Below are 24,823 nucleotides of genomic sequence, written 5' to 3'. Positions count from 1 at the left end.
CCTCATGGGAAGGAAACACTCTGCATTCGCCAGCAGCGGTTCCGCAGCGCCCGCCCCGTCCTCACTAATGACGAACGTGTCGAATGCGTCTGTATACTTGCTGAGACACGTGTGGATTCCATCCCAGAGTTCGCTCGTATGCCAGGTGTCGTGAAGATGCAGACCGCCCCCAGCCGGAGTCTACGAAACCTCGGAGGTGTGAGAAGGCGAAGCAGGTCCGTCCCTTCCTCCTGGTGACCGACTCTAGGATCTGTCAGAGTCTGGAGTCCTGAACAGCGGTCGGCTGGTCGGAAGCCAACGACCGCGCTGGGTAATGAGACCTTCTCGAAGCATCTGAGCGACGCGATCATCCGGCAGGAATATCCAACGAAAGCAGTTGTTTGAAGTCGCGGAACGAGGGGATGAGCAGTGTCCGAGGGGGCGCGAGAGGCTGTCTCAGGCTCACTTCAAAATCCCCGACACAGTCCAGTCCGCGAGAGGCGTCCGCTCAGATTCTAGATTAGCACCGCCGCTCCTCCCAGTACACGGACAGGTCGAGGGTGCCAACAGTGGGTTGAACCATACGCGCAATACGTTTTCGCGCAACGGACAGACCGTAGATTGGGAAGGAACCCTTTGCCAAAGGTCCCCTCCAGATCTAACTTAGAAGTGACGAACTATCATGACCGACGGATCAATGTGGCCCCACCGGATCTCGACCACGAGCCGAGTGTAGTACAGGAACCGCTTGCGATCTGAGATGGTTAAATCACCAGGAGGATCTGAGATGGCATGTGGTTGAGTAAGTTACGAGTAACTGAACGAGGGTACCGGTCAGCGTGGCCGAGTAGGTGACGCAGATGACGAGAGAGGAACAAACCTTGGTCATTATGTAGCCCCTCAACTTAATCCCGCTCCTCTGAAAGATGAGACATTATCATTTCCGTACACGTTGTACCAACATTCATTGAGTCGTAACGTGGTCCCGAGTAGTACTGGCCACCGGTACGGGAGATTCGCACGGCGCTAGCCTATCCCGTCTAACAGTCTCAAACTCCCGTAGAAGGTCTGAGACTCTCTCGCGAGGTATCAGATTCTTGATGGATAGCTTGGAGTGAGGAAACAATCGATCGATTATCCTCGCCAGGCGTACGGGCTCCCTGACCTGACCCCTTCCTAGGATCAGATCCTCCAATCCGTGAACGGGTCCGGGGTAAGGTTCCGCATCCGGGGCGAGTGAGAGGCGTGCGTAGCTGAGATCGACTCGGACAAGATGGAGGCATGCGTGGGCGAGCTCGACGATGCCCTGCAGCGACGGGATAGCACTGGGATCGTCCAAAGACTCTGCGCTGGACCATTTCAACTGGAGTTCCTCTAGATGCGGCCATGCTGCACCCATCGCGCGTAGGTCATCGTCTTGCACGGTCAGCGCCATCATGCCCCGGCAGCAACGGAACGTCCGCAGGTTCCGCATACGAAAGAATGGTTCCGCGGTTGCGACGATCGAGTCCACGGCACCGAGTTCGAAGTCGTCGATCACAATAGAGGTGAACGTCGCGACGCATTTGCTGAGACACAATTCGACGCCTTCGCGTATTTCCTCGGAAGACCAGCAATCGAGCAGGCTCAGGCCGCCTACGAGCTTGAGGTGTTGCAGCCCTGGGGGAGAAATAAGGCGGAGCAAGTCTGTCCCTTCACGCCGGTGCGAGATTGTAAGACTCGTCAACGTCTGAAACCCGAGGCATCGGTCAGCGGGTTGACAACCGACGACTGCACTTGGCAGATAGACTTCTGTGAGGTGTTCCAGGGACGCTATAGCTCGAATCATGGTCCAATTCGGGACGCGTGGCGTGGAAGAGATATCCAGCGAACGCAATTGCTCGAAGGTGCCGAACGACGAGAGAAGTGACGTGGTATTGCACCGTGGGACGTGGAGCTTCTCAAGGGTGGGGGCCAATGTCAAGATCTCGGAAGCGAGTCTTTCCGCGGCGTCGATCTTCTCGGCGTCCCTGTCAGCATCGTCCTCCCAGTGAAGGGATAGCAGCGAAGGCGTCAGGAATGGATGGAGCACGTACGCGGACGCAGTCGAGAAGCAGCGAACGAATCGTAGATGAGGTAGGAGCTGATCGCCACATGCTGCTTCAAGGATAGTGAAGACAGAAGGATGAATGCGGTCCCCGCGTACGTCGAAGGCCCAGACGAATCGAGCGTAATAGGCGAATCGTTCGCGATCGACGACGGACAGTCCGCTGTTGATTATCTGGAGTACATCTAAATCAATACATGGAGCACCACAGGAATGAAGTGATGTAGGCTTCTTACCCAGTATTTTGTCTTGGCGGGTGCATCCTGTCCACCGCAGTCCGGATCCGCCAACTGAAAGCCCGACAAGACCGACAGGAGCGGTATCGGCGAGCGCAGGCATCTCCATAGCAAGGCCAGTGCAGGCTCGGAAAACGACTTGCATATACAAGCACAGCGCGCGAGAGTCTGCATGGTACCCTTTGCCAGATATGTGGGGAACAAGTCACTTCCGACCTTACGCGCAACGATCCATACGATGTGGTGAGCGATGTCGACGTTGTACAAGACCGAACGCTGGGGGGTATTTCGGTCGTTAAACATGGTAGACGCTAACCAGAGAGAGCAATCGCGGAGGTGGTCGTTCGGACGGGGCTTTCGAACTGTGGAGGTCTGCAACAAAACCGTCACTGCAACACGAAACAGGTGACATCGGAACAGACCGCACAACGATGACTACAACTAGTTAGCACATTTGCAGAGAACGATTGAGCCACGCGTACCGTAGGCGACCTCCAGTAGTCTCCGGTCAACGTATCGCACTACCCAATAACATTAGGTGCCGGGCTTCTCGGAAGTTCCAGCTGACGAGCAAGAGACAGACTGTTATTACGTTACTGCGTATTGATCTCACCTGTCGTGACTGTTTTACAGCAAGCTCGCGGGTCGCAACTGGATGCGTGTCGTTTCGACATTGTTCAGATCCGTGTCCATGGCCACGCGTCGCAGGCTGCAGTCGCTAACCCTCGTCGTTGCGCGTGTATTGGGCCGGCGCTCGGCGTTTCCTCTACGACGCCGCAGGTGCACCGTGCCAGGGACTGTAAGGATAGAAAGTCACAACGTTCTCATGTTCTAGACGCATTATTCGCTGCCTGCCGGCATTCTGATTGGCCTTCGCCGAACATGCAGGCGACAGCACACGAGAGCGCTGGACCGGTCTGCCGAATACTCAGTACAAATGATAGCGAGTGATCAAACCTCTTGCTCGTATACATCCCAATCGTCGTTATACTCATCCCCCTTCTCACTTGCCTCTTCCTCGCCGGCGGCATCTTCGTCTTCGTCAGCTACTGCGCCAGCCCCGCTATTCGCTTGTCGACCGCTGCTTGCCGAGCGCGACCGGGTGAGTGCCATACCAACACCGCCACCACCAGTCTCCTCGACGACAAACATGCTCTCGCCGTCGCTCTTGTCGTCCATCACGTACAACGGATCGTCGTCTTTGTCATCTAGCCCCGGCGTCGCAGGCAACTTCGGGACCGCATAGCCGTCTGTGAAAAGGTCCTTCAGAGCGTCGTAGTTAATGCGTTTGCTGTAGCGTGGGTTTTTCTTGATGAGATTCCGCACAGACTCTGCGGCGGTGCTTCCATGAGGCGTCGACGCATCGCGAGGCTTGTTGTTCGTTTTCCGTCTCTATCAAAAGACACGGCGTGTGAGTGAAACCATCAATAGAGACAAATAGTCCGAAAGAGTAGCGGAAAAGCGTTTACACGCATCGGGATACGAACCTTGCGACCCTTTTTTTCCTTCGCCTCATCGTTACCTTGCTGTTCCTGTTTCGCTGTACAAATACCATTTAGCGACGGAGTGCATAATGTTTCACCGTGAGTGCAACGGTGTCATTGCATAGTGACTGACCTGCAATTGCCTCCAAGTAATCCTTGTTCATCTCGACCCAGACTCGTTCTTTGATTCTGACCTCCTCCTCCGTAAGGATGAATCGATCCAGTTCGTCCTCGTCCAGGCCGAGGAGCTCGTCGTCTCCGATGAACTGAGCTTGTCGCTGCTGCTCCGCCTCGTCAAGGGCTGAGTTCAGAACAGTACCTTGCGCATTCTTGAGGAAGTCCGCGACCTCTTCCGCGACCGCTGCGTCGACTGTCTCTTCCAGAGGAGAAGGGGGAGACTGGGCAAGTGCCTTGTCTGGCGGCAAGTCAGTAGGGGGCTCAGTGAGGGTCGTCGGGGAGGCAGCCTGAGACTCGAGCAAGGTCGGATCTATATTCGAGTCAGGGCCCTCCGTATCCTCTGGAAGGAACAAAGGTGGTTGAGGCGGTGGTTGCGAAGGGCCCGGCATAGGCGCATCATCAGGTGGTGGTGGACCGGAGAACTGAACGAAGTCCGGTCCTGGGAAGTGCGCTTGGGAAGGATCGACATACTGTGGTGGAGGTGCGCCGGCAAAGTGTAACTGCGTAGGGTCTCCGAAGATACCTTGATTCAGAAAGGTGGGATCGAACTGAGGGAAGGGCAGAGGTGCGAACTCCGCGGGCTGAGGTTCTTCCTCGACGTCCTCTTCGTCTGTATCCTCACCACGCTTTCTCTTCTTCTTCTTCCCTTTCCCCTTGCCCTTTTTCTTCGTCTTCTCCTTCACCTGGACACCACCGCCTTCCCTCTCCTCCCTCTCCCTCTCCTCCTTCTCCTTTCCCTTCGTGAACGCAGGCGGGTCCATCTCATCCTCCAACCAAACATTCCGGAAGTCCTGCAGCGTAAGCGCACCGCTCGGCGTCTTGCGGAACTCCTCCAGGCGCTTCTTCAGCGTTGTATCTGCGATCTTGACGACTTGCACGATCTCAGCGACACTGCGCCGGAAATTGTTCATGCGCGCGGCGAGCAGAAGGCACGCTCCGCAGACACCCGCCGGGCGCCGCCCACGCGTCATCCAGTCCCGGTCAAAGCGCTGCACAAGGCGCACGGCGTCCATGGCAACTTGGTGTGTCTCGTCACCGAATTCTAGTAGCGCGGCGAAACGAGAAATGTAGTGCGATGGGTCCACGAGAGGAAGGCGAAGGTTGAGTGTTTGTACTAGCTGCAGATATGTGTGACCGAGCTCGAAAACGTTCACCTGTAGAGAGCAGGTTTGGAACGGGCCCCGCATGAGAACGGAGTATAGTGCACACCTGCAATAGGTCGGAGAAGTCGATAAGCATGTAGTTGCGCGTCTCCTTCTGTCTGCACGCAACGTAGAGACAGACAGCGACGACGTTGAGGCTCTTACGCCCCTTGGTGAACTTATGTTCTACTGCCAGCGTGTACAACCGTGTTGCTGCGAGCGCGACGACTTCGGACAGGCGTAGTGCATTTGCGACCTGTTGGATCTTGCGGCTGGCTGAAACAAGTATCAGTCATGAACTGAACATCATGAATCGTTCTGTGAAGACAAGACTCACCATTGGCAATGGTCTGCTCCCTGCTTTCACTGTTTCCCCTGTTGCCGAACGGCCCTCCCATTCTCGCACGCGCTACGGGATGCCTTGGGTCGGAATGTTGTTATATGCGGGACGAGATAACCACGTACTAGCTCCCTGTGCGACAAAGCTTCCCTGTACCATCGCTGCACCATTACTTGTCTCGCCGAATGTTACCTGGAGAGAAAGTTCCTGAGACATGGCAGGCTGAGAAACCGGGACATGTGCTTACCTCGCTGACAATGGTATTTTCCTCCACGACTGTTCCACATTGCACACAGAACCCGTTCCCGGCTGCGGCGTCATACTCGATCACAGTTCCCCCACAATCCGTACATACAGTCTAGATCCGGGCGCGACAGGGTGCGTCAGAAGCGAACCTTTCGCAAAGGTCGTGGCCGCTCACCATTCTAGGCTACAAGCCGGCCTGGTACCGACGTTGACGAACAAAATAATTTAGGCAATCTGTAGAAGATATATGAATGAGCAACAAGCGATTGAGTACTAAAGGTTTTGACTTCGACTCACAAATTGGACCGCAAGCACGCGGGCGTCCTTGATAAAAGATGAAATCAGAGTCATGTCCATATGGACATTAGCATATTAGATGTCTTTACCTTGGTCTTTGACGAGAGCACTGGAGAGGCTGGTGAGTGACTGCAAATCGCGAGCGGCGACTCTCGCAGTCTGCAGATGTGCTCCGCCGCCGTCGGCTATCTCCGACGGGTCAATTACGTAATCCAGTATACGCCGACCCCTTCGCTTCAAGCTCAAGCATGCAGTTGGGCATTATCGTGATCATACAACTGAAGATAGGTCTAGTTATCGTCTAGCTCTATACATAACGTTGACTCGTTGAAGAGTGGCACCAATGTGCTTGGCGGTGATAGTTTCAATTGCATTATAATCACTGGCATGGATATGAAGCACTCTGAAGCAGCGTCCGTAGTACTCAACCGGCAGTCTCGACTTAAATGCCACATGAGCGAGAGGACGTGATACGCGGACAAAAGACAGAAGATACAGAGAATGTACATTGATCTCCATTCGTTAATCATCGACGACAGCAAACTTAGACCTCGCCCTGAACCTCTTTCCCAGTCTGTAGTACAGAAACCTATAATGCCCGTCAGCCTCACCGATAAAGGTTACCTGGGCGGCCACTCACGGTAACGGCGTCATGAGAGTCATGAGTCCAGCAAGCAAGGCAGTCGCTCCCGCCGTCGAGAGCCTGTGGTACATCTGCACCGCGAACAGCGGGAACACTGCGGCGAACGAACATCTGAGCGCGGTATTACTCGCCAAGGCACTCGCGGCGATAGGACGGTATGCGGTCGTGAGATACGTGAAGGTTGAGGCAAAGATGTAGTAGATGGACACTCCAAAGAGGGAGGAAGCGATGATGGGCAGGATCCAAGGCACCGCGCTGTACGTCGTAAAAGCCATCCAGAAGAGGCCAATTGGCGCAAGCACTCCACCGGCCATGCCCATTACAAGGCATGTTTCGGGAGGTGTGCTACCGCCGTGCTTCTCGTCTATTTTCCGGTCGAAACTGCAGAGGCGACAGTGAGAAACGTGATTCTAGGGATGGCGACCTCGATTAGTCGGATGCCTACCGATTCCAGAAACCTTGCGTCGCCAACGCCGCGAGCAAACCGACGCCCATACCAAGGAATGCTAAGCCAACTTCTTCGTCCGAGAACCCGTGTTCTTCACCGAATATGATCGGAAATGCCTCAAATGTCAGATACAAGATCCCGAGGGTGATCGCGTTCCTGCACACGTAAGGACCGCACGGACTGAGCATGAGGCGTCGTAAAACCTACCACATATTCAGTGATAGAGCCATCGGATCAAACAGCAAAAGCTCTGGATTGTTTTAAGTGCAGGCTTAGTGCGCTAGCGACCAATGAGTACTTACTGAATGGCGTGTAGATGCTCATCATTATCGACTCCGACAGAGATTCATCACGGTGGTCGAGTGGGGCCCAAAATTTCTCGTCTCCCGTTTCCTTCCGTATCCTTGCAGCCTTCCGCCTCAAAATCACAGGGACATATGTCTCGGGTACAAAATATGCACGTTTTAAGGGTGATAGGACACTCTTAGTAGCGATGATCAGACATACCAAGAAAAGTGTCACAAGGGTGACGAACTCGTAGATCAGACAGACCCGATATACCCAACGGTAGTTGGCATTCTATGAGACATCATGGTCAGCGCAATGTTCGCGACGGTCTAAGGAGCTGATATTGCTTGCCTGACAGATGAAGCCACCGACCAAGGGACCAAGGACTGGACCGACGAACGGAGACAGCGTATACACACCCATGGGCCTGCAGCATACTGAGTAGCTTCACTGGCAGCAACCCCACAGTCAAAGCTTACGTTGCCACTTTGCCGTTCTCGAATAGGTCACTGACGCTCCCGGCGGCGACGCTTAGGAACGCAGAGCTCGAGAATCCGGTAAGGAAACGAAACACGAGGAACGTTGCTGTTGGCTATATAAGGCTACTACTGTTGGCTCGAACGGCAGAGAATACGCACCAATGTCTGGCGGGAAGGCGACAGGCCATGTGAACACCCAGAACAAGAAGTACGACACTCGGTAGACGTTGTTGCGGCCGTACACCTCTGACAACGGGGCAAAGAGCAGGGGTCCCATCGCTGTACGGTGCTTTCTAGTCTGGTCCTTCCGAAGCATTACGAGGATGGCTTAGCTTACCAAGACCTTCGACATAGAGACTGATGCTCAAAACTGTGACCTCGTGCACCGTATGGAAGTCGCGTTGCAGTCCCTTCTCCGTGAACGAAGCCTGCATTTCGAGTGGCAGACGTCAACCAACCAAAATAGGTGCCGAATATTGAGCAAACGAGTGACGTACAATGGAGGACGCAAATGTCGCACACAGCGCAGCGTTGCATATGAGCAAAGTGATGAGCCATTTCCTTCCTACGCTGAGTTTCTTGGGGTCGTCCTCCGGATCAAGGGTGACCTGGTACTCGTCGTCCGGCACAGACACAGTGGCTTCTGACGAGCGGGCGCTCGTGGAATCTGAGTCGCCGTTGATGCTCATTGGTGCAGGAATTTGGAGCGCCATATCCTTCCCCGATTCGTCCACGCTGGAAGCTTGGGTTCGCTGCACTTCAAGTTTCCGGTCTGCGACGACAGTGTCAAACGAGTGGCCTGAGGCGGACATCCTGGGCTAAGAAACGGTCAAGAGCAGCCGTACCATATATTCGTATGTGGCTAACTGTTTGACCTGGATGGTGCAACTGACCATAGCGATCTGGACTGAGCGCACGCCGCATTCAAGTTGCCAGGAGTCGAACCGCGGGAGGTGGCAGGCACTGGGCAGCCTCCTACTAGAAGACCAGGCGACACCGCGGCGCCTTCAGAGATGTCATGCGGACGCTACATTCAAGTCCAACGTTCCGAGTAACAGTACTTAGCAAGAACAACCTTGATAGCACAATGTGGACCGGGACGAAACTGCAACACGTCTGCAATTGGTTGCCAGGTGTAAGCGCCCTTGAGATCAGATCGTGAGCAAACACAATCATGTGATCGTGGCCCTTTGTCGGCTGAACGGCCGCTGCAGAGGTTGAACTGCAACTGCATCAATGCTTTCTGCTTCCCACCTCGAAGCCTGGAATCATAATTGAGGCCTACCCTGCCTCTGACATCTTCTTGGACTGATCCGTGCTCAGCCACTCGGGACATACGCAACCGTAAGCATCTGGTACCCTCATGATCATGTGGCATTTGGCTTACTCCATGATGTACCAGCTCGCTATGGCTCCCACAGGTTACGACTCTACCATGCAGCGCGTGCTGGAAATACCGGAGATCGTAGAACTTATCCTGAGGTACTTGGACCCGAAAGACAACATCAACAACGCGTGCGTCTGCAGACGGTGGTCTGACATTGCACTGGACTGCGTGTGGAGGAGCGTCGACGACATCACTCAATTGCTGCGGCTCCTTGCGCCCCTGGATGCGCCATTAGCCACCCCGCCACTCCGATATTGCGTGCGTGCCACTTTCATTCGTGTCTATATGTGGCCTGATCAGTGGCGCAGACATTCACGCGAATACTCAATGCAGAAGACTGGCGACGGTTCGAGCGATACGCTCGTCGGGTGCGGAGGCTGTCCTATGTCAGGGATCCGAAAGACCTGATGTCGCCATACCTTGGTGCCCGTGTCCTCGACGAGATCGCCCGGTCCCGGACATCCATCAACATCCTGCCAATTCTCACGTCTCTCGAGTGGCACAGCGACGAGACCCGACACTCCGTTGTCTTCATGAGCCAAAGCGTCAGGCGCTTCTCGGTATATCTGCACAAGTGCACGCACTACTCCCTTGGCGATCACTTCAAAGACATCTCCGCCCGGATGCCATCCCTGACGTACCTGGACTTCGCGTTCAGCTTCCCCGTGCGCACGATCGAGGCGGACCTTGTCACGCTCATTGGCGAGCTCTCGCACTTGAAGCAGCTGACGCTTCCCTCGTACTGCTTCACATCCAAGATCGTGGAGGCGTTGTCCGTGCTGCCCAGCCTCGGCACAATACAATTCGAGTTCAACGAGAGACAAGGAAGAGGCGATCCCGCTGACATCGCCGTCTTTGCACCGACGTTGCGCGAGGGATCGTTCCCAGCCCTGTGGGATGTCAACCTCAGCACACATCTCCCTGACATGACGCGGTTCGTGTCGGGCCCTCACGCACCGTCGCATCTCACCTCCTTATACGTTCATCTCCCCTGGGTGGTACCTCCGTCCACCATCACCGAGTACCTGACTGCTGTGGGCGAGAACTGCAAGTTGCTGAAGATGCTGTATATCGACCTCTTTGTCCCGCCGCCGCCCGAGGGGGTGTCGTCGCAGCCAGTCTACGCGGAGCCACTGGCATGGGCGGATCTCAGACCTCTGCTTTCTTGCAAGCGCCTCCGAGTCTTCGAACTGAGCTGGGCGTCCTCGATCGTGATGACGCAGGAAGACGTCGAGGAAATAGCCTCCAGCTGGCCGTCCCTCCAGAACTTCCAGCTCAACTGCATGCCCATCCCGGTCCCGACGAACCCGCTGCCCGCGCCCACACTCAGCCTGCACGCGCTGCTCCCCTTCGCGACACACTGCCCTGACCTCGAGGAGCTCAGTCTCGACGTCGACGCGACCGCGGCGGGGCTCGCGTTCACCGCGCACGACGCGCCGGCGCCGTTCCGCAAGCTCGCGCGGCTGGGCTTCGGGCTGTCGCCGATCGCGGAGTCGGGCCCCGTCGCGCTGTTCCTCAGCCAGATCTGCCCGCTCGGGTGCGAGGTCCGGCAGGGCGCGCGTGTGCCGGACGGGTTCAACGTCGTCTTCCCCGACTGGACGTACGAGCTGCTCGAGCTATGGGCGGAGGTCGGGAGGGTGCTCCCGCTCCTGGTTCGCCTCAGGATGCAGGAGCGCGCGCGGAGGACGGAGCTCGAGAGGGAGGTGGAGGATCTGAGGATGCGGTGTAGGGTGTTGGAGGAGCGCGGCACGTTGCCGGAGGGTGCTCTCAACGCGGATGGCTCGTGTCTGGTACTGTGAGGGCGCGAGGGATGGGTGTCCTATGATCATTGATGCTTTCGTGCTATTCTCTTGGCCACGCTCTGGTCTATGTAGCCTCCCTGATCTACCTCACGTTTGTTGTATTGCTTACTACTGTATACCATGATCTTGATGGAAGTCTCTCATTGAGATGGTTCCTCTCAGGAGCTCCCGACAATCATATATCATAGCTATCGATACAGACAACCCATCGAACCTAACCTGACTCGAAGACGAACCGCACCGCAATCCAGCTCCCTTACTCACACACCGCCCACCAGACCTCGCCGTCTCCGTCCGCACCGCCCTCCCGCAGCTCGACCTCAACAGCTCGCTCACCCGCTCCTCCATGCACGACATACACCACCCCGCCCTCTCCCAGCAGCATCTCCTCCCCACCACTCCGCACCGCCACCTTGCCCTTCGTCACAATCCCCACAAGCGGCCCGCGCACCTTGAGCACCTCCTTCGCAGCACCCTTGCCAAGCGCCGTCCCGAGCACCGCAAACTCGTCGAGCGGCGGATCGTACGCCGTCGTGCGCCCGTGCAGCCCGTGCGCGTACCGCGTCGCCGGGAGCGCCCAGTGCCCGGCGGGGCGCGCGGTGTACGTGAGCATGTCGACGAAGATGGGGATCTGTGCGGCGAGTTCGGAGGGCGGGGAGAAGGCGGCGTTGAGGACGTTGTCCGAGATGGCCATGCATTCGATGATGTCTGACGCGGTCACGTGAGATGCAGAACGGAAAGACCACCGGGCCAGGAGCGTGAATGAACACACCTCCTTCGAGGTACGCGTGCACCTCGTCTGCACCTATCCAGAGCGCTTCTCCCTTCTTGAGTTTTGCGAAGTTCATGAAGAACGTTGTCGCGAGCGCTCCCACATCGCCTGGATATTGCTTCGAGACTCTACGGGCAAGACGTCAGTCGGTCCGCGGCATAGCGTATCAGTGAAAGACACGCGACTGACTTGTTGACCAGCCATGCCTGCTCCTCGGACAAGCCGCTCGTATTGCCCGCCCGCACGCGCTCAGCCAGCTTCGCCACGAAAGGCTTGACCTCCCCACTCGGGCCCCTCTTCAGCAACGCGCCCCAAACACGCTTCAGCCCCTCGCGCGTCGGCTCACGCACGAACCCATCAACGGCCCGGTCGTCGCCAACAGCCTGCCTCAGCTCCGGCACGTCTCGAAAGCTCGCCGCGACGTCCTCGAGAGGTCTGAACCCTACGAAGCCGGTGAAACTCTCGCCTTCGCGCGCGTCCTCGAGCGGCGCTCCGATGGCGACCGCGATCTCGGGCTTGTGGTTCGCGTCCGGGGAGAGGTCGGGGTGCTGTTTGCGGAGCTGCGCGCCAAGGCCCTTGTCGGGGTGGGCCTGGAGGGGTAGCGCTTTTTGTATGGAGAGAATCTTGAAGAGGAAGGGGAGGTGCGTCCCGCCGCCGCCGCCGGAGGGCGAGTCGGAGGCGGTTGCGGGCACGGGGACTTTGGACTGCGTCTGGGCGGTGGAAGAGGGAGGAAGGTGTACGGTAGGGTTGGAGATGACTATGGAGTGGAGGGACGTGTCGGGGGAGTCGTAGAGATGCGAGGGGCCGTTGGGGTGGGTGCCCATCCAGATCTGCGGGCAGGAGATGGTCGGAGTAAGTCAGTGAATAATAGAGTGTGTTCGAAACGGGCGTTGGAGCCTCCCACTAACAAGAGCTCACCTCAGCGTAGTTCTCGCTCTCGTCGACTGCGAAGTCCGGCCCGACGCTGTTCTTCGCCAGACGAGCAGCGAGGGAGGCGGAGCCCTGCTTGCCCCATGGGTATTGCTGGATGGCAGTGCGGAGGCGGATGAGCGTAGCGGGGGAGTTGTCGATGGTGGTCTTCGGCATTGTGAGTGAGTGTCGGGAGTGCGAGTATGTTGGCCATGGCGGCGAGGGCGACAGGTCTTATATAGGATCGGACGGTGGCCACCCTCAGGCTCATGAATTGACGAACGCGTGACGTCATCACCGCTCGTTGCGCCAAGTGCCATATGTAATGTAGCATTGTAGTGTCCTTGATTGTTTGCATTGCATGGATATAACGACACGCGATGGGCGTGAGATCTCCGGACTTGGGCAGAGCAACATCGATGCAGTCGTGCCATATCTCTTACAGGAGGCTCGCGCGCCGAGGGACAGCAATCAATTGTATTCTGTCGTGACAGAAGTCAATATGTAAGTTAGCTGGGACGAGTGAGGACTCTGAGGAGCACCTTACATACCAACCAAAGTCCCTTCTGTTTCGCCTACCAAGAGCATTAATGCAATACTCGCCTGAGGGGAAAGGGCGAAACTGATTTCACCGGCTGGGCCTGAGAAGTGGACTACAGTGTACACGCATACTACTTATGAGCTACTAATCTCACTGGGTACTGCACCCCGTACCCCTCGGCCTCACTGACTAAGTGTAGCCGATACGCGACTCGGATGTGCGAGATAGCCGGAGGCATTAATGTGTACCGTCCTCCTGATCGTAGCTTCGACCAGCTGTAGCTAGTAGCGTAGTCTGCGAGCCGCCTGATTCCCTTCACAATTGGCGGAGCCAGGCTTCCGTATAGGTCAGTGTCCGCAGCGTCAATGCCCGCGTCCTCACCTTGTCCTCGCCCTCCGTCCGCTCCCAAGGCCTCGACGAGCGTCCGGCACCGCACCGGGCGCGAAACCGGTGTATCAAGTGATCAAAATGAACGACACCCTCGATCTCGGCAACCTAGCCGCACGATGATGCCCGGCGCCCCGACACGCTTATAGGACGCCGAGAACATAGCCGGTGTCCTACATCGCCCCCAGCCTCTCCACTTGGAGTTCCCTGGCACGCCCGCTCGGACATGGCACCTCCCGCGAGAGCCCTCGGCGAGGTAAACGAGCTCGTCGCGATCATCCTCGCGTTCCTCGACAACCGCTCGCTCGCACGGGCGGCGTGCGTCTGCAGACGATGGTCGGAGATCGCGCTCGGCGTGCTGTGGCGCGAGGTGGATGACCTCCACCGACTGTTCAGCATGCTCTGCCCGTTTGCGAAGCCGATGAAGAAGATGGGCGAAGGCGGCCGTATGTTGCAGTCATTCGTCAGTGCCGTTTCACCACAGAGGGAAGAGCAGAACCTGATAACTTGAAATGCCCCTCAGAAATTCAAGCGAGATATCTATCAGAAGGATTGGCAGCGGTTCTCGCGCTACTCGACGCACGTCCGCCGGCTCGTGTTCGACGAGCGGTCCCCGAAGTACCGCACGAAGGTCCTCGACAACTCCGTCTTCTTCATGTCCACCACACGGAAGATAGTGAGGGGCGGGATCCTGCCGAACCTCCAGACCATCGTCTGGCACGTGCACACCCCCGACACGCAGCTGCAGTCGCTCAGCCTCATGCACAGGGGCCTGCGCGAGCTCGACGTGCAGATCCTGCCCCCGGGCAGCTACTCGACGACGGCGATTGATTTTGTGTACCAGATCAGCCAGTGGGCGCCGAACCTCACGCATCTGACGCTGCGCCGGCGCGGACCCGTGCGCGAGCTCGAGGAGGATATCTGCCGGCTCCTGGAGAACTTACTGAAATTGCAGAAGGTCGACATCCCGCTGTGTGGCTCGACGAATAGTATCATGGAGGAGCTGTCCCGCCTGGAGGACCTGCGAGAGGTCGCCCTCGCGGGCCCGGACGAGGGCGGCATGGGCGACCCTATGGACGTCCTGGGATTTTCTCCCGAGCTCCAGGAGGACGCTTTTCCTGTCCTCCGGCGAATGAGCTTCAGTGCCCGTATACCCGCCGCGACGCGGTTCCTCCAGTCTCCATTCTTCCCTGAGAGGTTGACCCGCCTTCACGTGCATGCAGTCGATGTCGTCGATCCAGACGTACTGGAGACATTCTTCTCGACGGTCGCGCGGAACTGTCCTGAGCTGGTCGAACTCACGGTCGACTTCATTTTATGTCCAGACGTCTCTCTCGTTGTCCCCGCTCCTCCCATGGACGCACGTCCGAGCATCGCGACCTTTCGGCCGCTCTTCGCATGTAGGCGCATAACCTCCTTCGAGTTCAGGTGGGACTACGCCCCGTGCCTACAGGACCACGACATGGAGGAGTTCGCGCTCGCGTGGCCAGGCCTAGAGCACTTCATGCTCAACAGCTCGGCCGTCATCGAGTTCACGCCCTCGCCCCTCACGCTGGGTGCTCTCATCCCTTTCGCAAGGCACTGTCTCCGCCTGCGCCACCTCGGGCTCTACATCAACGCCGACGCGCGGCCCTCCAGGGCAGTCGAGCAGCCGTTCAGATCGCTCGAGAAGCTGTCCGTCGGCGCGTCGAACATCGCCGCCGCGGACTCGGTCGCCCTCTTCCTCAGCCAGCTCTGTACGCCCGTGTGCGAGATCGTGGCGGGGCTGCGCTGGCCGGACGCGTACGGCCTCGCGCTGGATAACGCGGGGATATTCGACGAGCGCCGCACGATGATATGCGACTCTTGGGTCCGGTGGAACGAGGTGGTGAAGGTCCTCCCCGTGGTCATCAAGGCGCGCAGAGAAGAGAGGGGCCGTGTTGCTTTCCTCCAGCATGGAATCTGATATATTCGTGCCGACACGTTAGAAGTCGCAGTATACACGCCTACTACCCCTCCAGTCTGACTTTAATTAACCATGCTCAGTATATGTAGAGTTTCTTTCTATCTAACCTCAGGACGAATGTCGTGGATGTAGGGCTTGTATTTTCTTATATTTAGGATCTAGCGGTACAGCATTGACTTCAGGGTTCTACCCCGGAGACGAAGTCAAGGATAGCCTTGAAAACGTATACTGTAGTGCCATCCGACTCTCGGCCCAGCCATTGAATAATTGTAGAAGTCGCGGCCGCCCTTTGTCTATTACACTATCGCCGCCGCGATGACTCGGAACATGGCCACATTGGCCGCTTGGACTGATGCTCCTCCTGGCGATGGACGAACCCAGGACGAACCATATGCCAGGAATTGGCCCGGGGTCGAAGCGGAAGCCTCAATGAATGCTAGCCGCACGTGACGCCCGGTAGGAACTGCGCCTCGGAGGACACCAACCTCGATGTCTGATGATACGTATCGGTGGCCAACCATTGATATTGGTTGACGCTGAGGGTGTATTTGTAGGGCTGAATCATGATCAATGACCTCGACAACCGATGACCGGAGACCATCCTGCTGTTGTCCACACACGGCCACCACGAAGTCTAACTTGGGAGCCAGAAGCCGCGATGGATCATTACCGGGGCCCTTGGGCGCGCCAGTCTCAATAACCCGGAGATCACGTCCAAGTGCTACAACGGTGATCGCAACACTCGTTATAGAGACATTGTTTAGCATGATGAGGGGCACAAACCCATGAAAGACTCACGGACCCCGCAACTGCCTGGAAGCTATTGTCATACCGGTTCAGAGTTTTACAGCACTTCAGGACATTGTACTACCATCCCTACCAACGTCGCATCACAGGACGCACATGTCATCCGCGTTTAGATCAAAGCTTGCTTCCAAAAACGGAGATGAGCATGGAGTCAAGGGCGCGTTGCTGCCGCCTTCGGTACCCGCGAAGGCAAATTCTGTTGGTAGAAGTGCTTCATCATAAGCTCGGTATGGGTGATCGTCAGATTGAACAGAGGCTGGGTCGCATTCTATCAAGCGGTGTGTTAACGCACCGCACAGGGAAGACAGGCATGGGAGAAAGCTCACCACACGATTCGCAGACCCTCCGACGTACTTGTCCGCGCCTTCGTCTTCCAACCAGCACAGGGCGTCAAGGAAGGATTCTCGGCGCAGACTGTCTAGACGCTCCTGCGAGTCCGGAGGACCGGACGCAACTGTGTCCTGTGAATTAAAACACTACGTGAAGAACGGTCAAACACACGTACCGGCCTTCTGTCGGGCTGCGTCTGCATCCCAGCTCTGGAGCAGAGCTTCCCTCCGCGAGTGATCGGGGCCAACGCGGTGTTGAGCCGCGGAAAGACCAGCAAGGCAGTACAAAGTGTGGTACGAATCCGGGTGTCTGGCAGATGGCGTCAGCAACAGCGAATTCGTTCACGGCTCAGAGCCGGGCATTCAGGATATCATGATGGCAGGGGTGTGGTTACATCGAACTCACTTGGGCGGCTTATCTCTCAATCCGCCGGCAGGATGTTGACCGGCGAACAAGACGTACTCCTGCAGCGCCTCGCGATTGAATAGTGCGTCTGTAGGCGGGCCAAGTCAGTCGCTCCGGTCATTACGCATACATGTCGGACTGTGCGCGAGGAGTCCGGCCATCATGCATGATGACCGGGAAGCCCGCGCTAGTCGGCGAATTCACCCACCGTCAATGTCGAGCCAGTCATTGTCTTCCGCAGACGCCTGCGCATGTTCTGCCTTGGTAGCCGTCTCAGTTTCGTGTGTAGCAGCGGAAGCGCCTGGGCCCAACAGGCCGTCCACGAGGGGGAAGCAACCGCCGACCCACCAGCTGTAGCACCCGTCTACGAGCTTGTTTGTCCTGCCTTTGAAGCCTCCAAGTTCGATGCCAGTGCCCTGCATATGCGTGAGCCAACGGATGAGGGAACGCATGTTGATGGTAGGCGGAATCCGGTCAATGGCAGCAGGTGCATCGGCGGTGGACGGGGGCTTGGACTTATAGTAGATGCGGAGATAGGGTTGGAGGAATACCCAAGAAGCGAGTGCACAGAAGGTGTAGCCGCCGTGAGCTTCACCTAGGACGGGACGAGGGGCTGCTGGGTCATAGCCATCTACACAGCCAAACCTAAGCAGACCCAGGCAATGCGACATGAATCGGACACACCAGTGCTGAATGCCCAGTCCGGGAAAGAAGCATTGCCAAAACCACCCTCGTAGGTCTGACAGCTTGCGATGAACTCAGGTACGCCCTGGAGTAGCTCTGGAGTCAACAAGTTGAGGAGTGTCGCGACCGCAAGAAGACAGTATAGTCCTCTGCATAATGAACCAATTCAGTGAGAACAACGTCAACCGAAGCGAAGCGAAGGGGCTCACCTGACGTCCACCTCTCCATGGTGAGATACCAGGAAGGACCCGTCGGATTGCTTCACTGACATGAAGAACTCGTACATCTTCTGCCTGAGTTCCAGCGTTACTGGTGCCGTAGACTACAAACGCAAAGACGTACCTATCGATCTCATCCCAACCCCCGCCGGGTCCAGGTTCTCCGACGACTGCAAGTGCAGAGACTGCAGCATAGGTGGCTAGTAGATGCGGAGCCTGGCTTGGACCTCCGCCAAACCCTCCAGATTCGTGTTGCATGGCCAATATCTTCTCGCGTGCCCTAGCATAGCAGATTCATATTAACGGCTTGCGTCCAAGGGTGGTTGAGTCGTGCAACAGGCGCCGCAAAAGCAACGACCTGGACGAGCGGACTCACTTTCTCTTCGTCTCTCCATCCATCCCAACACCGAGGCAACTGAATGCCTGGAACGTCCAGTGCATGAGCCACGCCTGACTCGCATCCTGGCCAGTATATCGTTGGGGGAAGCCTTGTCGCAAGTTGCGCAGGAGATACTGCATATGAACGTTCCGCTGGAGGACGGCAGGCACATTCTGGCTGGCTATTACACCCCCTGAAGCTAGTGATTGGGGAAGATGAGCTAGAAGAGTCTCCTCAGTATCCTGCTGCATAAACGAGGTAGCTGTTGAGTAGCCATCCGTAGGAGTGGGCCGTAAGTCTCGAGGAGACGCCATGAGATTCAGGTTGAGGGCCGCTCGCTCGAGACTGTACAGTGTAGATCAAGCACGGAACAAGCTTTAGATCACGCTGATAATCCAAGCAAGCCAGGTCTTCTGTACAGTCCGAATCACGAATGAAGGCAAGAAGAGGACCTGAATAGGGTTAATGCACATGGTGGACCAGAACAGCGCTATTGTCCCTCACAAGCGCTCCGCATCCCGAAACAATGACGCCTTGCGTTGTTGACATCCTACTCTCTACCAATACATTGTCTTATGTTTCGGCTACATAGCGATACATCTCACGTCTACATCAAGCACTGCGTGCCTTTCGTTTTTGGTGACTGCGTGTTGACCCAACTTACAAGACCCTCTCAGTCAGACCGAGCCCTTCCTCCTCGACCTTGGCCCGGAGGATGTTGCAGACCTCTGGGCTGTAAGGCGCGTGGACACCGGGTGTACTAAGAACGCCATCGAGGACGAGCTGGACGGCGATACCGCAGGGAACACCGACGTAGAGCGCCATGGCCGAGTGGCCAGTCGGGTCACCATACGCCTCCAAGGTGGACGTGATGGTCTCCTGCGCGCACGATGTCAGTGAGTGCCGTTCAATATCAGAAGTGATTTTCGCCAACATACCTGCTTGCCATCGGGGTACTCGACCACGAACTTGTGCTGCAGCATGACAAAGTCCCGCTCGCCCTCCTCGAATTTCATGAGGTTCTCCATGCGTGCGCAGAGCGTGTCGAGCAGGTTCCCATCGCGCGGCTCCACCTTCTCCGTCGAGAACAGGCCCAGCCATTTCAGGCCGGAGATGATACGATGGCTCTCCGACGCATCAGGGAAAGTGCAGAGCTCCTTGACCTTCGCGATGAGCGTACTGAAAAGCCGTCAACTCCTGACAAACGGACAGTCATGTTGATGTCTCACCTCTCGCTAGCATCGCTCGCACCGATCGCCTTCTGCATGACCTCCGCCCAGGTGAGGTTCTCCGAGAGCCAATCCTTCTTCTCGGGGTTCAACCAGCCCAGCGCGACAAACGCCTTGACGAACTCGGGGAAGCCCTGGTAGCGCAGGGTGCCGCGCACGACTGTCTGCGCCTCCGGAATCTGGTAGAACTCGCGGAACGGAACCGAGTTGCGGTTCGGGTACGCGACGAACGCGTACGGCGGCGAGATGTAATAGGGCTTCGCGGTCGCCATCAGGTCCTTGCCGTCCACGCTGACCTCTTTTCCCTCCGAGACGAACGACGCCGAGTTGAGTAGTGCCAGGAGCGCGCCACGCGCGGACCATGAGAACTTGTAACCGAGCGGGTTGCCCGACGCCTCGGGCGCGGGCAGGCCGCCGCAGTACGAGTAGAACTCCTTCACTTTGCCGCCCTTGGCGTGCACCTCGTCGATCACCTTCACAGCGTACAGGTGATCCACGCCCGGGTCGAGCCCGATCTCGTTGAAGACGACGATGCCGGCCTCCTTAGCGGCGGCGTCGAGCTCGTGCATCGCAGGGCTGACGTAGCTGGTCGTGACGACATGCGTCTTGCCCTTGATCGCTGCCTTGATGACGGTGGCGTGGTAGGTGTAGGGAATGAGCGAGATGACCAGATCGTGCTCCGCGACAGCCTTCTCAAGCGCCTCGGTGTTGCTTGCATCGAGGGAAATAGCGGTCGTGTTCGGGAGGTCCGCAGCAAGACCCTTGGCGGTTGCGAGCGTCCTGCAGGCTACGGAACCGTAAGCACACGTGTAACTGTGTCCCAATCACAGACGCCGACGTACCAATCGTCAAGCTGTTCTCCGGCTCGCGGACGACATACTCCGCGGCGGGACGGGCCACCATGCCGCTTCCGAGCAGCAGCACCTTCTTGCGGGACTTGCCCGTGTCTGCCTTGCCCAGCTTGGGCGTGATATCCTTCCCATCCTCGACCAAAGAACGTCCGAACTCGGGTAAGACGAAGGCTGCCTTGTGCACCTCGGCATTGTAGTACCGGGTGGGCGTGACCTTGCGTAGCGGCACACGCACGTTGTGGCTGGCCTCCTTAGAGCAGATAACGAAGCCGATTTGGCCTGATGGGTAGGTAGGAATTGTGGTGAACGCGTATTCCGCAACAGGGAAGAGTTCGCGAGTCGTCTTGCGCAGATCGTTGATGAGAGGGAGATGCAGCCACAGGCACTCTGCCTGAGTAGAGATATGACCGCCGGGAGTGAGCGCGTTGTAGAGGAGCTGGAAGTAGGGCTTTTGGAAGAGGGCCTCGGCAGGACCGACTGGGTCAGAGGAGTCGGTGACAATCACGTCGTAGGTGGAGGTGTTCTCCTCGAGGAACTTGAAGCCATCACCAACGAAGACCGTGACTCGCGGGTCAGAAAGAAGAGAAGACATGTGCGGCAAGTATTTCTTCGAGACTCTGATTACGGCCTAATCGCAGGTGAGACATACCGATGCAACGGATAGGCGTGGTACATACCTCGTCGATGTCGCAGAGCACAACATTCTCAACGGTGTCATGCTTCAACACCTCCCGGACGACACCACCGTCACCACCGCCAATGACCAGCACCTTCTTCGGATTCGGATGGCTAGCCAAAGGAAGATGTGCGATCATTTCCTGGTAGCTGTACAAAGATCAGATTCGATCTTATTCGGGCTTGAGCGCACTTACGAAAATTCATCGCGCTCGGTGCACTGGATGACACCGTCGAGCACAAGGACGTTTCCATATGTCTCAGACTCGAAGACGAGCACATCCTGGTACAGAGACTTCTCGACGTGGAGGATTTTCTTGACCTTGAGGGTCATCGCCTGGCCCGGCCACTGCGATGAGATCTCCCTGAACCAACCATCTGGTTTCCGTCAGACGTATACACTTATGATAGAACATGGTACCCACCCTTGATTGAGCGATGAGTAAGGGGAGCCATGGCTAGTACCTGTCGTGTTGGTGAGAGGAGAAACTCAGTGAGGGTACAGGATTTGACTCGAGGATAGATCTGTGAAATCTCGATCGTATCTCATGAGATTAGATACTTAGACGCCCTCTGCAAACAAAAATTCAAATGAACCCACCGAGTGCCAAGGTTGGACGTGGGACAATGTTATCAACTTAGACGGATGTACTGCTGAATATTTGTTGCATACAGGAGGATTGAATCAGTGAGGATCTCCAGGTACGGCGTAGGTAGAGGCTGCTGCCATCCGATGCAGAACCGGAGACGCGATCACGTGTGCGCGTTTACATACTACGTCTGGCCCTTGGCAGTGGTAGAACATGATGTCTCTATATCATGTAGTAGTACAATACGGAGCCGTGGTTGGAACCAGAACACCGTCGTTTTCGATGAAGTCCATCAGCGCCGCAGTGTCGTCAGCCGGCGAATACGTAGGCTCTTTCTCCTTCTCCTCCCCCCCCCTACTAGGACAAGTGCATTAGCCATGGCGCTGCTTTCAAGACATGCTTTAAACACACTTGGCGCCGTTTCCATGTATCCGACCATATATTAACGTCATACCCCAGGTCCGTGATACTAGTCCTACGTACAAATGGAGTGCACCAATTGCAGACTACATGATGGGTACAAACACAGAAGCACTTGTCCGAGTCAACACAGGTTGTAACGAATATATGTGTATATGCAATAAGCCAGACGGCCACTGAATGCAAGTCGATATCCTCAGTCTCAATCACGTCGCTTGCGGATGAGCACCTGTGCATTACGATCAGGTACTAGCGATGTACCAAACCAGCGCTCGTTCGGCATCTGGCCCTCACGCTCCATCTTGACATCGTATGTCACAACAAAGTGCGCGAGCATGGCTTTAAGCTCATTGGCAGCGAAGAATCGACCGGGGCTGATTAGGCAAGTTTAGCGGCGCCTGCGGTAAGTCTTGGGTGCGGAACTGTACGCACCATGCATGCCGCCCGTGGCCGAACGGAATGTAGTCAGGACTCGTTGCGACCATCTGGTGCCGCAGGCCTTCGCCGTCGTCGTCGCGCATACGTGCGAAGCGGAACGGGTCGAACACGGTGGGATTGTCGTAGAAGTGGCCGTCGTGGTGGAGACTGTACGAAGGTGCGGAGATCATGGTCCCAGCGGGAATGTATGTTCCGTCCGAGAAATAGAAGTCTTTGAGTGCTTTCCGCGTCATGGATTCTGCACCAGTTGGTACCGTCAGGTCGAATGGGACTTGACCGTGAGAGACTCACTGGCGCCAAGACCGAGGAATCGCTGGGTCTCTTTCAGGAAGCTGTCCACGCGGCGCATCTTGTTCATGGCAGCCTTCGTCCAACCCTCCTCGCGCACGATAGGCTCGACTTCCTCCCTTAGGGCCGGTATACACTCCGAGTGCGCAGCCAGGAGTAAGAGAGCTTGAGTGAACGACTATCAAAACAACCTCAGCGAATTGAACATTCACGATGAAGCACCTGAGAAACGTACTATGGAGGACGTATGTATCGCAGCAATATTCACGGTAAGCATGCGTAGCACCAGAGCTCGAACGCTGCGCTCTTCGCCTTCCGCTGCATCGATGAGCCACTGGAGCATGTCATCCTGGGCGAGCACCGGGTCAGAGAGCCTGGGCCCGTACGCGATAGGTTCCGACGCACCGGCTTGCCCTCCCATTCCTCACCCGGCTCGTGTTCGAAGCGCCCCTCAATGACCGGGCCAAGGTGTTTCTCGCCACGGCGAATGCTCTTGGGAACATTGGTTAAGAGACGTCCTGCGATCCTGCAGCACGGAGTCAACAGATTGACCCAGGTCTAGAGTCAAAGTAGCACTCACGGCTTGAGAAGGTTCGGGAAAAGATTGATGATTTGGGCTCCAGCGAAGACATCAATGGTGAACTGCTTGTTGAGTGCGCAATAGTCTTCATTCCGACCTGTGAAACGAGTTGCGCGTGTAAGAAACGCCAACCCCGCCCGGAGATCTCGAGTTACATAACGGAAGCCCGACAAATAGCCTGTTGCTGGTCCGGCAAACAATCTCCATCACAGTCGAATAAACATTGACCTTCACCCAATCTGATACATAAACACTAGGTTAGACGGCAAACGTGCGCCATTCATGTATTCATTCACCGTCTGTTTCCGGGATCACGGTCTTGAATGAGTGAATGATCTCGTCACGCAGTTCCGGGAAGAGCCCGCCCAGAGCGCGCGTCAAATTCGAGCGGACGATTGGGATGTGGTATGGGTTGATGTGCACACTGGGGCCGAGTGTGTAGTCCACCTGGAGAGCCTACAAAACATGATGGCTGAGTATCAGCAGAGCCAGTAGGCGATGTAAGGAAGGTACACACCTCGTTTGTTGCCTCTGAAAACGAGAGCTCATCGTCGGCAGCCTTGCGCAGCTCGTCGATATGCTTCGGCGAAGCGACGACGACGCTCCAGCCCCTCCGACCGACCTCTGCGTGTTTGAAGAACCCGCCCTTATGCTGCGGTCATCCACACAAGATTAGCTTCCCGTGGGTCGCATTGAGATAAGGGATGTGCACGCGAGGCCGTGCAGCAGAAGCATGACAGTACTGCATAGGCCAACGCTATCGTTTCAAGTTCCCCAGAGTTGTTGTTCCACATTACACAGATCCGCTGGTGGAAGCTCACCTTAACATACCCTTCTTCCAGCACTTCCGGAGCGTGGAACAAGTAGCGATATGCACCGATGTAAGATAAAAGAGGGAACGACGGACCGCCCACTGTCGGTATATGGGCGAGCTAGGCAGATGAGACGGTACAGAGTGAGTTCATCGGTGTAAGTCGATAGTTTGGATATCGCAGTCGATGGGTCCGAGGTCAGCGAAAACGTCCACGGGTATCCATGACGAGCAAAACTCACGTTCTGCTTGCTGGGCCAGAGATGATTCACAAAGACGTAGAGGGCTGCGAGCCCAGCGAGCACAGAGGCGGTCACCGAGACCTCCATGGTTACAAGCAGGCGATGTTCTGGCTGCCTGAGCGGCCTTCGCTCATAACAGTCATAGATCACACGGGCCGCGGGGCGGCTTGATGGGGAATCGAACCGACGGAGACATGTCGGAATGTCAAGCTTGTACATACTCACACGGCGTGCTCATATATGTTTAAGGCGGAGACTAGGACCGATTGGTCAACCAGTCATGCACAA

The 24,823-nt window shown here is 56.6% G+C and overlaps 9 protein-coding genes across 9 annotated transcripts; 2 read left to right on the top strand and 7 right to left on the bottom strand.

Moving 5' to 3' along the window:
• Positions 1 to 870: 870 nt before the first annotated feature.
• C8Q71DRAFT_427706 (uncharacterized protein) lies at positions 871 to 2,803 on the bottom strand. Its single transcript, XM_047918492.1, has 3 exons — positions 2,784 to 2,803; positions 2,302 to 2,736; positions 871 to 2,239 (listed from the first exon to the last, which is right to left on the bottom strand). Exons 2-3 carry the CDS (start codon positions 2,602 to 2,604, stop codon positions 944 to 946), a joined length of 1,599 nt encoding a protein of 532 aa, XP_047782341.1. The 5' UTR covers positions 2,605 to 2,736; positions 2,784 to 2,803; the 3' UTR covers positions 871 to 943.
• Positions 2,804 to 3,194: 391 nt separating this feature from the next.
• On the bottom strand, positions 3,195 to 6,127 carry C8Q71DRAFT_427688 (BRF1-domain-containing protein). The gene is made up of 10 exons (XM_047918491.1): positions 6,077 to 6,127; positions 5,988 to 6,014; positions 5,866 to 5,924; positions 5,692 to 5,802; positions 5,570 to 5,636; positions 5,442 to 5,513; positions 5,172 to 5,380; positions 3,919 to 5,116; positions 3,789 to 3,841; positions 3,195 to 3,693 (listed from the first exon to the last, which is right to left on the bottom strand). Exons 3-10 carry the CDS (start codon positions 5,866 to 5,868, stop codon positions 3,253 to 3,255), a joined length of 2,154 nt encoding a protein of 717 aa, XP_047782340.1. The 5' UTR covers positions 5,869 to 5,924; positions 5,988 to 6,014; positions 6,077 to 6,127; the 3' UTR covers positions 3,195 to 3,252.
• A 220-nt stretch (positions 6,128 to 6,347) lies between these two features.
• C8Q71DRAFT_804543 (MFS general substrate transporter) lies at positions 6,348 to 8,957 on the bottom strand. The gene is made up of 11 exons (XM_047925982.1): positions 8,713 to 8,957; positions 8,343 to 8,663; positions 8,183 to 8,273; positions 8,005 to 8,124; positions 7,846 to 7,951; positions 7,718 to 7,793; positions 7,381 to 7,657; positions 7,286 to 7,328; positions 7,076 to 7,234; positions 6,628 to 7,011; positions 6,348 to 6,576 (listed from the first exon to the last, which is right to left on the bottom strand). Exons 1-11 carry the CDS (start codon positions 8,767 to 8,769, stop codon positions 6,510 to 6,512), a joined length of 1,701 nt encoding a protein of 566 aa, XP_047782339.1. The 5' UTR covers positions 8,770 to 8,957; the 3' UTR covers positions 6,348 to 6,509.
• A 98-nt stretch (positions 8,958 to 9,055) lies between these two features.
• On the top strand, positions 9,056 to 11,087 carry C8Q71DRAFT_427647 (uncharacterized protein). The gene is made up of 3 exons (XM_047918490.1): positions 9,056 to 9,189; positions 9,248 to 9,490; positions 9,541 to 11,087. The coding sequence occupies exons 2-3, from the start codon at positions 9,254 to 9,256 to the stop codon at positions 11,029 to 11,031; spliced, it is 1,728 nt and encodes a 575-aa protein (XP_047782338.1). The 5' UTR covers positions 9,056 to 9,189; positions 9,248 to 9,253; the 3' UTR covers positions 11,032 to 11,087.
• Positions 11,088 to 11,290: 203 nt separating this feature from the next.
• Positions 11,291 to 12,944, bottom strand: C8Q71DRAFT_904920 (RmlC-like cupin domain-containing protein; the record flags this gene model as incomplete). Its single annotated transcript, XM_047928873.1, has 4 exons — positions 12,725 to 12,944; positions 11,996 to 12,636; positions 11,807 to 11,934; positions 11,291 to 11,742 (listed from the first exon to the last, which is right to left on the bottom strand). The coding sequence occupies exons 1-4, from the start codon at positions 12,890 to 12,892 to the stop codon at positions 11,291 to 11,293; spliced, it is 1,389 nt and encodes a 462-aa protein (XP_047782337.1). The 5' UTR covers positions 12,893 to 12,944.
• An 875-nt stretch (positions 12,945 to 13,819) lies between these two features.
• Positions 13,820 to 15,973, top strand: C8Q71DRAFT_804536 (uncharacterized protein). Its single transcript, XM_047925981.1, has 2 exons — positions 13,820 to 14,106; positions 14,167 to 15,973. Exons 1-2 carry the CDS (start codon positions 13,870 to 13,872, stop codon positions 15,586 to 15,588), a joined length of 1,659 nt encoding a protein of 552 aa, XP_047782336.1. The 5' UTR covers positions 13,820 to 13,869; the 3' UTR covers positions 15,589 to 15,973.
• A 149-nt stretch (positions 15,974 to 16,122) lies between these two features.
• Positions 16,123 to 18,984, bottom strand: C8Q71DRAFT_741899 (terpenoid cyclases/Protein prenyltransferase). The gene is made up of 9 exons (XM_047922839.1): positions 18,409 to 18,984; positions 18,157 to 18,312; positions 18,024 to 18,107; positions 17,815 to 17,963; positions 17,339 to 17,761; positions 17,131 to 17,218; positions 16,901 to 17,034; positions 16,722 to 16,849; positions 16,123 to 16,663 (listed from the first exon to the last, which is right to left on the bottom strand). Exons 1-9 carry the CDS (start codon positions 18,723 to 18,725, stop codon positions 16,547 to 16,549), a joined length of 1,596 nt encoding a protein of 531 aa, XP_047782335.1. The 5' UTR covers positions 18,726 to 18,984; the 3' UTR covers positions 16,123 to 16,546.
• Positions 18,928 to 21,868, bottom strand: C8Q71DRAFT_741897 (saccharopine dehydrogenase). The gene is made up of 8 exons (XM_047922838.1): positions 21,768 to 21,868; positions 21,592 to 21,711; positions 21,364 to 21,544; positions 21,169 to 21,316; positions 20,483 to 21,119; positions 19,641 to 20,427; positions 19,350 to 19,590; positions 18,928 to 19,290 (listed from the first exon to the last, which is right to left on the bottom strand). Exons 2-8 carry the CDS (start codon positions 21,620 to 21,622, stop codon positions 19,072 to 19,074), a joined length of 2,244 nt encoding a protein of 747 aa, XP_047782334.1. The 5' UTR covers positions 21,623 to 21,711; positions 21,768 to 21,868; the 3' UTR covers positions 18,928 to 19,071.
• A 50-nt stretch (positions 21,869 to 21,918) lies between these two features.
• On the bottom strand, positions 21,919 to 24,622 carry C8Q71DRAFT_820756 (cytochrome P450; the record flags this gene model as incomplete). The annotated part of the gene is made up of 12 exons (XM_047926187.1): positions 21,919 to 22,113; positions 22,168 to 22,550; positions 22,609 to 22,852; positions 22,906 to 23,080; positions 23,138 to 23,251; positions 23,308 to 23,428; positions 23,483 to 23,579; positions 23,638 to 23,721; positions 23,779 to 23,938; positions 24,000 to 24,134; positions 24,304 to 24,414; positions 24,536 to 24,622. The coding sequence occupies 11 exons, from the start codon at positions 24,620 to 24,622 to the stop codon at positions 22,379 to 22,381; spliced, it is 1,500 nt and encodes a 499-aa protein (XP_047782333.1). The 3' UTR covers positions 21,919 to 22,113; positions 22,168 to 22,378.
• Positions 24,623 to 24,823: the final 201 nt, after the last annotated feature.

This window comes from Rhodofomes roseus (genome assembly GCF_022264815.1).
Source record: "Rhodofomes roseus strain CIRM-BRFM 1785 chromosome Unknown C8Q71scaffold_4, whole genome shotgun sequence".
Taxonomy (NCBI): domain Eukaryota; kingdom Fungi; phylum Basidiomycota; class Agaricomycetes; order Polyporales; family Fomitopsidaceae; genus Rhodofomes; species Rhodofomes roseus.
This window is presented reverse-complemented; position numbering and strand designations above follow the sequence as displayed.

What these genes read in the sequence shown, in the direction of transcription:
- C8Q71DRAFT_741899 (XM_047922839.1), bottom strand. Translation starts at nt 18,725, where the DNA reads ATGGCGTCTCCTCGAGACTTACGGCCCACTCCTACGGATGGCTACTCA. An exon ending in GGACTGGGCATTCAGCACTG is followed by an intron (nt 17,762 to 17,814) that starts GTGTGTCCGATT and finishes TTGGCTGTGTAG; the next exon opens with ATGGCTATGACCCAGCAGCC. An exon ending in GAGGGTCTGCGAATCGTGTG is followed by an intron (nt 16,664 to 16,721) that starts GTGAGCTTTCTC and finishes ACCGCTTGATAG; the next exon opens with AATGCGACCCAGCCTCTGTT.
- C8Q71DRAFT_804543 (XM_047925982.1), bottom strand. Translation starts at nt 8,769, where the DNA reads ATGCGGCGTGCGCTCAGTCCAGATCGCTATGGTCAGTTGCACCATCCA. An exon ending in TCTCTATGTCGAAGGTCTTG is followed by an intron (nt 8,125 to 8,182) that starts GTAAGCTAAGCC and finishes AGCACCGTACAG; the next exon opens with CGATGGGACCCCTGCTCTTT. An exon ending in ACGCAAGGTTTCTGGAATCG is followed by an intron (nt 7,012 to 7,075) that starts GTAGGCATCCGA and finishes TCGCCTCTGCAG; the next exon opens with TTTCGACCGGAAAATAGACG.
- C8Q71DRAFT_427688 (XM_047918491.1), bottom strand. An exon ending in GGAGCAGACCATTGCCAATG is followed by an intron (nt 5,381 to 5,441) that starts GTGAGTCTTGTC and finishes TACTTGTTTCAG; the next exon opens with CCAGCCGCAAGATCCAACAG. An exon ending in ACTTCTCCGACCTATTGCAG is followed by an intron (nt 5,117 to 5,171) that starts GTGTGCACTATA and finishes TGCTCTCTACAG; the next exon opens with GTGAACGTTTTCGAGCTCGG.
- C8Q71DRAFT_741897 (XM_047922838.1), bottom strand. Translation starts at nt 21,622, where the DNA reads ATGGCTCCCCTTACTCATCGCTCAATCAAGG. An exon ending in TACTCATCGCTCAATCAAGG is followed by an intron (nt 21,545 to 21,591) that starts GTGGGTACCATG and finishes GACGGAAACCAG; the next exon opens with ATGGTTGGTTCAGGGAGATC. An exon ending in GGAGAACAGCTTGACGATTG is followed by an intron (nt 20,428 to 20,482) that starts GTACGTCGGCGT and finishes ACGGTTCCGTAG; the next exon opens with CCTGCAGGACGCTCGCAACC.
- C8Q71DRAFT_427706 (XM_047918492.1), bottom strand. Translation starts at nt 2,604, where the DNA reads ATGTTTAACGACCGAAATACCCCCCAGCGTTCGGTCTTGTACAACGTC. An exon ending in CCGCCAAGACAAAATACTGG is followed by an intron (nt 2,240 to 2,301) that starts GTAAGAAGCCTA and finishes GATGTACTCCAG; the next exon opens with ATAATCAACAGCGGACTGTC.
- C8Q71DRAFT_427647 (XM_047918490.1), top strand. Translation starts at nt 9,254, where the DNA reads ATGGCTCCCACAGGTTACGACTCTACCATGCAGCGCGTGCTGGAAATA. An exon ending in CCCCGCCACTCCGATATTGC is followed by an intron (nt 9,491 to 9,540) that starts GTGCGTGCCACT and finishes TCAGTGGCGCAG; the next exon opens with ACATTCACGCGAATACTCAA.
- C8Q71DRAFT_804536 (XM_047925981.1), top strand. Translation starts at nt 13,870, where the DNA reads ATGGCACCTCCCGCGAGAGCCCTCGGCGAGGTAAACGAGCTCGTCGCG. An exon ending in GCCGTATGTTGCAGTCATTC is followed by an intron (nt 14,107 to 14,166) that starts GTCAGTGCCGTT and finishes AATGCCCCTCAG; the next exon opens with AAATTCAAGCGAGATATCTA.